This window comes from Clupea harengus, chromosome 18 (assembly GCF_900700415.2).
Source record: "Clupea harengus chromosome 18, Ch_v2.0.2, whole genome shotgun sequence".
Lineage (NCBI taxonomy): Eukaryota > Metazoa > Chordata > Actinopteri > Clupeiformes > Clupeidae > Clupea > Clupea harengus.
In genome coordinates this window covers 1,540,534-1,554,624 of record NC_045169.1, presented here as the reverse complement: position 1 = coordinate 1,554,624, position 14,091 = coordinate 1,540,534, and the positions used below count along the sequence as shown (strand labels likewise).

The window sequence follows — 14,091 nt, the reverse complement described above, 5'->3', positions numbered from 1 at the left end:
CTAGAGAATATATGTAAATTATAACCTTATTCATGATGATAGTGATAATGACAGGCTGGTTTTCTTTAAGGTGTAATGTACACAGCTAATCAGTGTTGATTTCATGAGACCACATGGGAAATGCTGCCAACACATCTGATTTCAAAACGTCCCTGACAACATTTGGTGTCACTTTTTCCATTTCTAAGACAGAGTAGAGGTTACTTTATAAATCATGCAGGTCTACCCTGTGTATGGAATTATCTTTATTACTTGAATTTTCATAATGACAAATTGACTATATATTAATAAGATATTTAGACGTGGCTTTGAATTGGATTGTTTCTTTTCTCACTGAACAGAATATTTTTTTTTCCATAACAGAGGTCAGACCTTGACTTATCCTATGTAACACCTTAGGCCGACCTTAAGATATATAAAGAAATCACTAAGTATTATAAAGAAATCACTTGCTATTTTTCATACGCTTCTACTGTTGGATTAATTAAATAAACTTGACTGGAAACCAAAATGATTGCGCTTGTGAACGTTTATTATAGACGTAGTAACTGTCATAAGCTACAGGCCTACTCTGTTTAACGCCAGGACTTGTGGGGGCGGGACGATGGGTGCAAATACAAATGTTTAATGCAAAAACCAACTATCGCCTTTCAATCATTACATTCTTTAGTTGTGTTAGACGGACAGTTTTGCAGCGCACACGCATTTCGAAAGTTCCATAAAACAAGTAGACATGAGAAGAAGATGAAATGGATAATTATCGACAATCAACTACTCTTCCTGTTGTCTCCTGTGCTCTCGGGGCTCGATTGAGGGAACTTGCAACAGTAGTGTTTTGTCATTTGAGCCATTGAATGTAGTGTTGATTTTAGCTTGCTAGGCACAGTAAGCTAGCAAAGGCAACTGCGGGGCACAATGTATTGCATAGATATGGATGTATTATTACATTATCTTTAGATGAGTTGAAAATATAGGAAAGCGATCTAGTTACCTATAAACATTTCGTAATTAGCTACATAGATACGTAACAAACTACGTTACGTATAATGCACAGCAGCATGCTATCTGGCTGATACCCACTGCTTGCCATTGTTTTAACGTTAGATATGGTTTTAATGATGGAGTCCCAATGTGAATATTTCATGTATTTTCCAGCTGTTCCCATCTCTGATCTGTCGGACCCCGCTCGGTATCGTTCACTTCCACGTCGCAGTCACCTCTACCTTGGTGAGACGGTGCGTTTTTTGCTCGTCCTGCGCTCCCAAAATGGTGCGCCGGGGCTCATAGGCAGTGGGGGTGTGGACAGTGCCGGGTCGGAGCACCCCAGCAGTCGGGCATGGAGGGATCTTGCTAATTCTCTGTGCGCGGTTGCAAGTGTCTGCCCCGGCGATAGCCGACAGCGATCACAGATGTATCATGATTATCATAGCAGTGGAGATGAGGGTATGGAGGATGCTGATGAAGATGATATGGCTGATGGTTGTCGAGGGCGCTCAAAAAAACGTGGATTCCGAGAATGCAAGCCAATGCTTATTCACAACAGCCCCGGTAACGGTGTGCGAGAATTCCGCAAGGCACCCTTGCAGGTAAAGATCTGTTTTGTAATTGTAATTGCTGCTTTAAAATGAAAATAGCCGGGGGCGAAACGCACAAAGACAGCATCCTGTTGGTGGACTGACACTTTGCTTACAGGAAGTCTACACATTTCCTGATTTAAATAAACTTATATTTACATTCAGATGCTGCTATTTCTATTCTATAAATCCATTCACGGCAGAGTCAAGTCACAACCGATTTTCCCTGACATTTACACAAAGAAACAATGGAAGGGTTATGTTTGAACCTGTTTCAGAACTCACACCTAGACTACTTAAGCCACACATTTGATCGTCTTTTGGTTTCATCAACAGTAGAGACAGTGGCTAGAGTTATTGGTTTCTGATTCTGACTGGTTTCTGATGGTTTAGAATTGTTCATTATTAAATCATAGTAACAAAACCACAGTGGTAAAACTACTTAAATCAACAAGTCTTGTTGAGGTATCAGGCCACATGAACTCAGTGATGATCAGTACAATAAATGGTCCACGGTCCAACAAGGGTATGAACAGCTCAATAAATGGTCCATGGTCCAGGAAGGGTACGTCTGGATTTAGATTTTTTTTTTGATTGAACTGAAATAATCAGGCCTGCCCGTTTAAATGAAATACTATAAGAAGCTTAGATTCTAAGGCCACACAAGCAATTGTCTTTCCATTTGTCCCCGATTCCTTTGCGAGCGCAGAGAAACAGGACCTGCTCTGCTTACTCTGCAGTCACACCTTTGTTGTACCCTTAAGGTTGGGGCGAGTTCATGGAATGGTATGTTGCTCTCAAGGCAGGGAGCCATTCAAGTCACATGGCCATTCATTCAGAACTAGTATGAGTCATATCAGTACAATGATAATCCTGAGTGCAAATACATTACAATGTCCAGTTCAGGTCTGAGCCCCTGTGTCTATCCCAAGATCTATAGTTTATGATTCCACCGCCATACGTCTTTATCAGTTGTTCATTCTTCTCCTCCGCTCTCTAGTCCCCTGTGGATGAACCCGTGGTGCTAAACGACGAGGTCATTTTCCCACTCACTGTATCTCTTGACAAGCTTCCTGTCAGCACTGTTAAAGTTAAGGTGAGTGACAGGCCTGAACATTCTGCTTGTGCATGACGTCCCTCTCCTGATTTTACTAATCCTTGCCATGCCTAGTTTCTTTTTAAAATATTATTGAGATTAAATGTGTAGTGGAGTTCTGGCCTGTTGTTGGACTGTGCATAATGCCTACATGGAGTATGCATTGTGTGTGTGTGTGTGTGTGTGTGTGTGTGTGTGTGTGTGTGTGTGTGTGTGTGCGTATTTTAACTAGTTCTATACAAGTGAAACATGTTTGTTGTGGGAGAAAGTGTCTTTTGGGCCCGTTAGTATGTGTGAGTAGAAACATTCCTGATTGACGTCACACAGATCATCGTGACAGTTTGGAAGCAGGAAGAGGAACGGCCAGAGATCCAGGATCATGGTTACCTCAGCATCTTGCAGCAGAAAAGCCCCTGCCAAACCTTCCACCAAGACCTTAACACTTTCAAAGCCCAGGGTAGGAGAATGCCAAATTAACACTTTCAAAGCCCAGGGTAGCAGAATGCCAAACTAACACTTTCAAAGCCCATGGTAGGAGAATGCCAAATTAACACTTTCAAAGCCCAGGGTAGGAGAATGCCAAACTAACACTTTCAAAGTCCAGGGTAGGAGAATACCAAACGTTTTCTCCCTGTACAAAGAGTAGGTAGCCTTGAACAGGTTTTTCTTGTGTGTACACCTACATATGCACAGACATGCGGCTAGATCCTCAAGCACACTCCACACACTTACGTATATCCAGCCACCGTGACCTCAATATTGATTTTGACATTTTAATCCTTGGCTTAATCTCAGAATCATGACGTGTGTTATTCTTCCCCCTTCTGTCCCTGCCTCTGTCCTTCTCTCCCATCTGTTCTGTCATTGGTCCGCTGCGGTGTCACTCCCAGTTAGCACCACACTGAATGTCTTGCCTCCCCCCAACCTGAGGTGTCAGCAGATGACTGTATCTGGAAAACCCCTCACTGTCCTGAAAGGTAAGGACTTCGCTTTGAGTCGTTCAGGTTAGGGGCTCTTGATCACAACTGTGTGTTTTTTTTGCATGCAAACGTTTCTTATCTTCCCTGGAGGTTTGAGTTTAGTGTGTTGCCTTCCATGACATCAAAGCTTGTGCAGTCCGAGGCCTGTTGGAGAGAGTTTGCTTTCCCCACCCACCCTCTGGAGGGAAGAATAGGGAGTGCTGTGTGACTGAGGACCTTTGTCTTTGCGTGTTTTCTGTGTGTAGTCTTGTGACTGATGAACATTGTCTTTTGCATGTTTTCTGTGTGTAGTTTTTGAATGATGAGCTTTGTCTTTGCGTGTGTTCTGTGTGTAGTCTTGTGACTGATGAACATGTTTTCTGTGTACAGTCATGAATGGTAGTTCCCAAGAGGAGGTGTGTGTGCGTGACATCCGAATCCTGCCCAACTTCAACGCCTCTTATCTTCCCATGATGCCTGATGGCTCAGTTCTGCTGGTTGACAATGTCTGGTATGTTCAAGACGCTGAATACATATACCGTATTTGATTCTTAATTAGTTTAGTTTATGGTAAAGGTACAATATTTGATTATAGAAAATGTGTATTAGAAGATGAACTGATTTCCAAAAGGCATAACATGACAGATGAAACCTTCTTTTCAACATTTTAAGATTAGTGTATTATTTTGTTTTGTACAATTTTAGAGTGAGAAAAAGAAGCATCGTGCAAAGGTTTTGGCACCCCAAGAGATTTGAGCTCCCAAATAACTTTTACCAAGGTCTTAGACCCTAATTAGCTTGTCAAAATTAGCTCACAATCATCATTAGAAAAGGCCAGGGGATGCACATTTAAAGCTTTATAAATACTCTGACTCCTCAAACCTTGTCCCGACAATCAGTGGCTAATAAGCAGCTGCATAGCACTCTGAACATTAAAATATTTGGTGCCCATAAAGCAGGAGAAGGCAATAAGAAGGTAGCAAAGCGTTTCAGGAGCTATTTCCCCAGTTTGTAATGTTATTAAGAAATGGCAGTTAATAGGAACGGTGGAGGTTAAGTTGAGGTCTGGCAGACCAAGAAAACTTTTAGAGAGAACTGCTTCTTCATCAGAAGAAAACCTTTCCTGCATCTCACCACAAAATTCACTTTGGCAAAGGACCATCTAAACAAGCCTGATGCATTCTGGACACAAGTCCTGTGAACTGATGACGTTAAAATAGATTTGTTTTGGCTGCAATGAGTAAAGGTACGTTTGGAAAAAAAAGGTGCAGAATTTCATGAAAAGAATACTCCTCCATCTGTTAAGCACGCGGATGGATCGATCAGGCTCTGGGCTTGTGTTGCAGCTTGTGGCAGGAGGAACATTTAGCTGGTAGAGTGAAGAATGGATTCAATTAAATGCAGACAAATTCTCGACGCAAACATTACACTGTCTGTAAAACAACTTAAGATGGAAGAGGGTTGCTTCTACAACAGGATAATGATCCTAAACACACCTCAGAATCCACTATGGACTACCTCAAGAGGCGCTAGCTTAAGGCTTTGCCAAAGGTAAAGCTACTCAGTCCCCTGACATAAACATCATCAATCACCTGGGGCGACACCTCAAAAGAGCCCAAGAATCTCACAGAACTAGAAGCCCTTTGTCAGGAAGATTGGGCAAAAAAGTCCCCAAACAAGAAAGACTCTACAAAAAGCATTTCCACGCTGATATTTGATTATTGAGGGCGTGTTACTAAGTACCCTCCATGCATTGCCCAACCTTTTTGCTTCAGGTCTTTTTACTTTTATTGTTATTTTGAACCTGTAAAAGATGGATATTTAAAGTAATCTTACTTCATCTTTAACTTTATGCATTTTGGAAATCAGGTTGTCTTTTAGCTTTGCTTAGCTGTTCACAGTAACAGAAACGTTGACCAGGGGTGCCTGAACTTTTGCATGTCATTGTATGTCCTAGGAGCAGGTTGTTTGCATGAAGGGCATTTTGCAGGTGTATACATTGAAGTAGCCACTAATGTATCCATCAGCGTTGCTGACGTTAGGCTCTTATGGTGAACTGGGTCATTCAAGTTGTGTTGTGTCCTGTTCCAGCCACCAGTCTGGTGAGGTTGGCATGGCGTCCTTCTTCAGGATGGACAGCACGTCAAACCCGCTTCCCAGCATGCTCAGTGCTCTGGAGGAACAGAACTTCCTGTTTCAACTGCAGTTGAATGATCAACCACAGGAGGATACTAATGAGGTGGGATTGGAAAAATGAGAGAAGAAAGGGTTAAAAATATGTAGACCTAAATCAAAACGACTACTACACAAAAATACTAAACAACTATTCACGAGTACAAGACTTCAAATAACACACATTAGGTTATCTCTTATCAACGATATCACAGACATAATAAACGAGGGATGTAGATGTTTCTGTTCATGGTTTTGAAAGCCTCTGGGTATTTGCCCAATGTTCTGTCATTGTTATAGTGTTGGAGTCAACAGTGCTTCCATTTGCTTTAGAATGAATGTTGTAATCATCAGTTAGCTAACAATGTGGTAGAGATTATATTGTACCAACCGGATATACACCTTTGAAGTCTTGTATTATCACTACTGCAGGAAGTGTGAGGAGTGATGTTCAGAGGCTCATTTCTACTTCCTGTCTTGATCTGTTTTTGGTCAGGGTCTTGAGGTACCTCTGGTGGCCGTCCTGCAGTGGTCCACCTCCAAGCTTCCCTTCACCAACTCCATCTACACCCACTACAGCTTGCCCAGCGTGCGGCTGGACCGTCCCCGCTTCATCATGACCGCCAGAGGCCCCAGTGCAGTGAGGGCACGAGAGCACTTCCGGGTCAGATACACGCTGCTCAACAACCTGCAGGACTTCCTGGCCGTCCGGCTGGTTTGGACACCCGAGGGTGAGAAACAGGGCGGCGATTGAGACAGAACAAGAATGGCTAGAGGAATGAGAGAAAAAAAGAGGAAGAGAGATGGAACAGCAAGAGGTTACATAAAAAGAGAGAGAGACAAATGGATGTCAAAGTCTGTTAGAAGCATGGTGGGGGATGAGTGGGGTGGATAAACAAACAAGATGGCTGGAGTGGGGAATAGGGAGAGAGGGTGGACTGTGTAGGGTTGGAGTTTTGTGGGGAAGTGCCAGCATGTCTTAATGTATTAGGAGAAGAGGAGAGAGAGAGATAGAGAGAGGGGTGGGTGTGGTGGGGATTTGGCACCGTAGAGATATGCACTCCAGATGTTTGTGAGGAAGGATTGGCAGAGGATGTTCGCACTCCAGCCATGTTTGTGGATCTAGGGCCAGAGATAGATGATGTAAGGCTCTTGTGCTCGAGTGAACCACCTCTAATACAGCGTGACTTCACACATGGGGAGACTCAAGAGCCTGGAGGGGCTTCTCACAACACACCCACTCCCCCTCTCTCTCTCTAGTCTGGCTGTCTCCACAGTCAGCAAGGATAGCATGGTGTAGCCATATGCTCACACTCCAGGCGCCTAATTTCCCTCTGTCTCTGATGATGTCTCCTTTACCCCTGTGTCCTCATATTCACCCCCCCCCCCCCCCCCCCCCCCCAGGGCGAGGTCAGAAGGAGGACCCTGCTGTCAACGCTGTGGTGTGCCACTCACCACTCAGTAACCTTGGTTACTGTCGCAAGGGCAGCACCCTCTCTGTTACAGTGGCCTTTCAGATCCTGAAGGCTGGACTCTTCGAGGTGAGTGGTATTGTGGTCACTTGGAAAGTGTGGGTGTGTGAGAGAGGAGGACACATTAAAAGATTAAAACAGCATTAAGTGTTCAAATAAGAGCATTTAATCTTATTTGAATAGTAGTATTGATAGGGTGTCTTATGACGCATTAAGTGTATCAATGTTTCTTATTTGAATAGTAGTATTGATAGGGTGTCTTACTCTTATGACGCATTAAGTGTATCAGTGTTTATTATTTGAATAGTAGTATAGATAGGGTGTCTTATGACGTATTAAGTGTGTCAGTGTTTCTTATTTGAATAGTAGTATTGGTAGGGTGTCTGATGACGTATTAAGTGTATCGGTGATTCTTATTTGAATAGTAGTATTGGTAAGGTGTCTTATGACGTATTAAGTGTATCAGTGTTTCTTATTTGAATAGTAGTATTGATAGGGTGTCTTATGACGTATTACCACCAACATCTCCAAATGATCTCATAAGAACCCAACTTCTCCCTCCTCAAACTTCCTCAATTGCTTTCCAATGTTTGTCTCTGTGTCTGCCTTACTAGTTGAGTCAGCACATGAAGCTGAAACTGCAGTTCACGGCGTCTGTGTCCAACCCTCCCCCCGACGCGCGGCCCCTCTCCCGCAAGAGCAGCCCCTCCAGTCCAGCGGTGCGGGATCTGCTGGAGCGCCACCACCAGGCCAGCCTGAGTCTGGGCCGCTCCCAGTCCTTCTCTCACCAGCAGCCCTCAAAGTCTCACCTCACGAGGTATGTCTCTCTCTCTCTCTCACACACACACACACACATACACACACACAGGCAAAGGCACATACACTCTCACACATAGGCACACACGTGCAAACATGCATACGTGCACACACACATGCACACACACACACACACTCTCACACACACACACACACACACACACACACACACACACACAGGCACATACACCCTCACACATAGGCATACACGTGCATAAATGCATATATGCACACACACATGCACGCATGCACAAAAGCACTTTCTCACACACACACACACACCCACACACTCACACACACACACACACACACACACACACACACACACACCACACAACACACACACACACTCACACACACACACACACACACACACACACCACACAACACCACACACACACACACACACACACACACACACACACACCACACACACACACACACACACACACACACACACACACACACACGCATAATACTCACATAATAGATGGCCTGCACAAAGCTGTGTCTGTAAACCACCAAGCTGTAAATCATTTGAAGTGGCTCAGTGTTCAACCTCCATCGGCTTGTAATTATCTCTTCATCTTTAGAAAGCTATTGAGGATGTGTGTGCGGAAGAGAAAGCATTGCGCCATGACTGTGGTTATTAACATTATAAAGAAAGAAGAAATAGAACTAGTTGTTTCTCTAACGTCCGATAACCATAAATAATGCTGACACTATTTCAGGTTATCTTTAATTCTGTTGAATTCAATTATGTAAAGTTTAGTATTAATGTTGATGTTTGGTACCACATGTAGATACGTCATAAAACATCTGTCAAGACGGCAGAAATGAATTGGATTGAGGTCATTTGCGGTTGTGTATCAGCTGAAAATCTTCGCCTCGTAAAGAGAGAGAGAGCGAGAGCGAGCGATAGAGAGAGAGCGAGAGAGAGAGAATGCTGAACCTAACCAAATGTTTGGGTGTCATGCTTTTATTGCAAAACGCTCCTTCCTGCCTGGTCAGTGCTTGTGCAGTGGTTGTGCAGTGGTTGTGCCTTCTGTCTCTGAGTCAGAGTCTTTAATCTCTGTCTCTATGGCTTTTTTTAGTCTCTTCCGCTTTTTCTCCTAGTAGTGCTGCTGATGGGTGAAAGTGTTCAGAAGCAAAAGAAAGTGTCAGATGGATTATTGTCTGATCTGTCAGGCTCCCCACAACCTAAAACATCAGCTTCAACCAGATTAACAATGTGTTGGATTTAAAAAGCTTGTTGTATTATCCATTGTGCAAAATCCTCATCTTAAAAGGAACTAGTAACTAAAGCTGTCAAATGAATGCAGTGGAGTAGACAGTGCAATACTTCTCTCTGAAATGAATTGGAGTGGAAGCATAAAGTAGCATAAAATGGTAAATAGTTAAGTAAAGTACTACCTCAACATTGGTCTTAAGGACAGGTACTTGAGCACATGTACTTGGTTACTCAGTCTCAGGCGTGCTTATGTAACATGACTCCAATCCAGAGCCAAAACTGCACCTCTTTGTAAACTCTCAACTTAAAGTCAAAATCCCCTAAAGCTGCAGGGGAAGAAATAAGATGTGCGTTTATAATTCATCAGTCAATCCACAAGGAAAAGTACTCCGCTTTATAGCAGCACCCAGCCAGATGTACAAACGCTCTGTTCTTGGGTCTTTTCAGTAACAGCCTGTCATTTGATTAGTGTGTTTATTTGTTTTCAATTTAATTACATTTTATTTATATAGCACCAAAACAATACAATTGTTTCAAGGTGCTTTACAGAGCCCAGAGGCGGAACCACCCGTGGAGTAAGCACAAAGGCGACAGGGCCAAGGGGAACTCCCTGTTAACAGGAAGAAGCCTTGAGCAGAACCTCGGCTCATAATGGGGGCCTGTCTGCTTGGAGCTGGCCTGGTGGAGAGGTAGACATGCATGCGCTGTCTGTAGCTCCCTGCTGCTAAACACATAAAACATGGCTGACAAGTATGAAGTATGTCGCGACAGGTGCCGTGGTGTACATTTTATGTCCTCACATAGAACAAAAATATGATTTGAAGTAGGCTAGGGTTCTATGAAAGTCTGGGGTTAGTAGCTAGGGCTGGAGAGAGTAAAAAAAGCAAGGAGGTACGAGAACAGACAGTTTTATTACCTTGAAGTGGGCCAGTTTTACCCGTGAGTTGTTATTGTGTAGACATTGTTTCCGTAGAGGAAGTCTGTGGGACTTCTGTGAGCAGTTTGGTTAGAAGTTTTGAAATCAAGTGTGTCTAATGAAAGAAGGTGGTCTAACCACCATGCTGCAGGAGGCCTCCGCTGTGAACCCGGGGAGTGGAATCAGCCGAACCCATCTCTGTCCTCAAAAACCAGTCGGAACTGTTTTGGATGTGCACACCTGGCCCCAAGACATTATCTTTTTCTTCTTTTCTTCAGCATTGGCCCTTCCGTTTCTTTTTTAAATTAAAATTACAATCCAGTGAAAGTGATACCTAGCTCATGTTGATCTTGTTTTTCCATTGTCTCCCCGATCAGAACATTTAAAAATAATTAAAGGGGAACAAGTTTATTTTAGTGGTTTAGTGGTCAGGAAATGGATACAGATACAGTAATTATACACAACTAAAACAAAGTTCTCAGACTATTTGTGCAGCTATAACAAACCAATTCAATAGTGTAGCAGGCATCTATCTACACGAAGGGAAGTGGATGTAGTGAAAAAGCTTTAGCAAGACATAAAAAGACAAACAAAAGAAAGGGTTGCTTTTAACATGGTACACATGAGAAACACTTTTAACATGGTACACATGAGAAACACTTTTAACATGGTACACATGAGAAACTTGTGCTCAGACTACTGATTCCATTGTTTCCGGATGTTTCTCCTGTTCAGTCATCTAACTCACAATCTGAATTACTCCTTCTTTTAAAGGCAGAACATTTTCACTGCAAATAGTCTGCCACACTGTCCATACAGTTTTTGTACATACAACTGAATATTGAGTCTCCCATCATTTTACCGGTATATAGGTATTATACGTCCTTATCGGTCTGTGCTAACATACCATGCCATGTTTTTAGCCGCACCTTGTGACAAAATTACGTCTAAAACGGGCACTAATTATAACATGTTGGTACATCTGCCCAAGAGTCTACCAATCTAAATGTAAATGCAAGAGAATCACATAGCTGGATGGCTGAGTAGGAGAGCCAGTGTAGGAGGTAAACGATAAAGATAGAATAGTGTGGGTGGAGAGGTTGTGTTGCTGACTGGGAATCATTTGAACATTGCCTTGTGTGATGCAGGTTGTGTGTGTGTGTGTGTGTGTGTGTGTGTGTGTGTCTGTGTGTGTGTGCTGCTTTCATATGCGTCTGTGTGTGTGTGTGTGTGTGTGTGTTTCTGTAGGACTGGCAGTGTTATGGAGCGCAGGGCCATTACCCCGCCGGTTGGCTCCCCCGTGGGTCGTCCACTCTACCTCCCCCCTGAGCGCGGCGTTCTGTCCCTGGATAAGATCGCCAAGCGGGAGTGCAAGGTGCTGGTGCTGAATACACCCAGATAAACACTCACATCCCTCCACATGAATCCACTCTCTGCTATTGTATGACACACTGGATTATCTGTATTTGAAGTGTAAGGAGTTTGGAGTTAAGAAGCTATTTGTATCGGGGAAAACTGGAAAAGAATATGTAAATGTATTAATTCATGAGAACTTGAAGTCTAGTAGAATTCAACACGTTTATTGAGCCTTCTGTTGTAGACTAGCAGTGGTTATAGCAATCGACGGGATACATTTCAGTCTCACATTTCACACAGCCCTCTTTAAGGTTTCTGTTGGTCTTTTCAGAAAAGGGCCTTTGGTTTGCGTTTACTGTTTGGTGAAGGGGTCTTCAGCTGAACAAACTGACCACATGTATGCAGGCATACACACACACACACACACACACACACACACATACACATACACACACACACATACACACACACACACCTGACACACTCACACAGACACACACACACACACTCCCCAGTACACCAGCTCATACTCACACAGTCTCTGGAATGCTGTGAAACACATATAGGCCATGAGGAGGCCCATATGTCTTATGAGAGCACATGGACCCCACAATCCAAGCAGCTCTCATCCAGTCGTATTTACAATGTTATCTTTTGTGTGTGGAAGGGGGCAGCTAGGAGAAGCATATGTGGCAAGAAGTGACATGGTGAGTCTGACTGCATCGTGGAGTCTGTAGCTTGTGTGTGTGTGTGTGTGTGTGTGTGTGTGTGTGTGTGTGTGTGTGTGTGTGTGTGTGTGTGTGTGTGTGTGTGTGTGTGTGTGTGTGTGTGTGTGTGTGTGTGTGTGTGTGTGTGTGTGTGTGTGTGTGTGTGTGTGTGTGGGTGGGAGCGGGTTGTGTGTGTGCTGACAGCTCCCTGTCAGAGTGCATTGTGTTCTCACAGCCTGTTGGTGGGCTGACTCATGTCACCACACTGGAATCTTTTACTGTAGCCTCAAGAAATGAGTGGCTGAAGTTGAACTCCTCTTTATATATTCAACTAGGTGTTGTTATTTTGTGCCTGCGATAACCGCACTCCTCTCCAAGCATTTTGCACTCCGTTAACAAAAGAAGACATTTCTCCCATCATTCCTGCTGTTTTGGTTTTTTGGTGTTCTTATTCTAATGTTTGACTTACTTCCTGTTTTTGATCCCACGCTATTTTGTGTGTTTGCCCGTGTCACTTTATTTGCTTCTCTTAATAAGCTCCCACTGCCTTTTTTCTGTTCTGTTCTGTAGTGTGCCAACTGCATGCTTGTTACTTGCCCTCCCATGACCAAAATGACTGCATTTCTTCCCTCCCCTACACCACCTCCTCTGGGCCCGTATGCAGGGGAGTAGGAGTCATGCAGTCTTCCTCCCAGCTTCACCGTATTGTCAGACACCATTTTGATTTATTCTGTCCCCGCATTCCTCGTCCCCCTCCCTCTTTCCTGTTGTCACGTTGTTGTTGCACCCCCACTCGCCGAGTGCCCCTCCGTGATGCATTCATCATCAGTGAACTGTGACAGGAGACTCCCCCCCCCCCCCGCCATGGAGAGCTGAACATGAATGTGGTACCCAATGCCTGGCGGCTTTATTGACAATCAGCCGGTTGTCACTAGGGCTCGAGTGAGTGCATGTAGGCAAGTTTATTGATTTTACAGCACCATGTTTACAGCCGTGTCTGAATCATGAAGCTGCTGACTGAACCTCAAGACTGGGTATTTCATCCGAGTGTGGGAGGCTTACCATAGAATGTTCTTATATAGTGAAGCATTGCGCCTCCTTTGAAGTAGACTATAGATTTCACTTAGACTGTAGTGCACTTTTGAGAGAGTCTGCAGACAATCCAATGCAAAGCTGTGGCAGGCGTGATCAATAGCATTCCTGTGCTGTCTTGGACTGTGGAGTAGTTCTGCTTGGATGTTTTCATTTCTGTTTTTTTATTTTTCATAATAGCTTTATTGGAGTATCATTTCCCTCTGTGTTGCAGTTCAGCACGCTGCTTGGCCGTTTGAATGTCTGAGCGACCGAGCGAAGGGATATTTTGTTTTAAGGTTCAAATGAGCAGCTACTTGAGAGAGATCCAATCCTCTGTTTTTCATTAGTCCTTCCATTTCAGTTCAGCAACTCACGAGGAGTCAGACATCGGACAGGGTTTCTGTTTTGATCATTTCCAAAGGGGATTTCTTTTTTATTTCAAGCACTTTATTTTTACAGATTTAAGTTATTACACTCAAGAAAACAGACGTTTGGTCAGTGATGTCAATATATTGCCTCCCTCCATTGTCTTACTTTTGAATTTATTTTAAAGATGGTTTTGGTTAAATGTCTTTAAACCAAAGGAACCAAGTGTTGAATGTGTGAAAAATGTGATCTACTGGTCTTTGTGCTTGAATAAATATATTCAGGGACAAATGTCTTTGTCTTTTCATCTTTGGGATACATTCCTACATCAGGGCGTTCAGAGGTTTTGTCT

The 14,091-nt window shown here is 43.5% G+C and overlaps 1 protein-coding gene across 2 annotated transcripts; it reads left to right on the top strand.

Annotated features, from left to right (window-relative positions):
- Nucleotides 1–159: 159 nt before the first annotated feature.
- Nucleotides 160–14,030, top strand: trappc14 (trafficking protein particle complex subunit 14). Of its 2 annotated transcripts, XR_006152973.1 has the most exons (11): nt 160–1,586; nt 2,575–2,670; nt 2,998–3,127; nt 3,561–3,647; nt 4,020–4,140; nt 5,721–5,868; nt 6,298–6,532; nt 7,206–7,342; nt 7,888–8,090; nt 11,485–12,299; nt 12,964–14,030. XR_006152973.1 is itself a non-coding variant. In XM_012822221.3 (10 exons), exons 1-10 carry the CDS (start codon nt 1,107–1,109, stop codon nt 11,636–11,638), a joined length of 1,791 nt encoding a protein of 596 aa, XP_012677675.2. In that variant the 5' UTR covers nt 160–1,106; the 3' UTR covers nt 11,639–12,396. The 2 variants fall into 2 exon arrangements, 1 of the variants encoding a protein (XP_012677675.2); XM_012822221.3 differs by lacking the exon at nt 12,964–14,030 and having other exon boundaries at nt 11,485–12,396.
- Nucleotides 14,031–14,091: the final 61 nt, after the last annotated feature.

Bases quoted from the DNA above. Each gene is read 5' to 3' on its own strand.
- trappc14 (XM_012822221.3), top strand. From the start codon at position 1,107: ATGGTTTTAATGATGGAGTCCCAATGTGAATATTTCATGTATTTTCCA. The intron at 2,671-2,997 runs GTGAGTGACAGG...GACGTCACACAG, and splicing joins TCAGCACTGTTAAAGTTAAG to ATCATCGTGACAGTTTGGAA. The intron at 3,648-4,019 runs GTAAGGACTTCG...TTCTGTGTACAG, and splicing joins ACCCCTCACTGTCCTGAAAG to TCATGAATGGTAGTTCCCAA.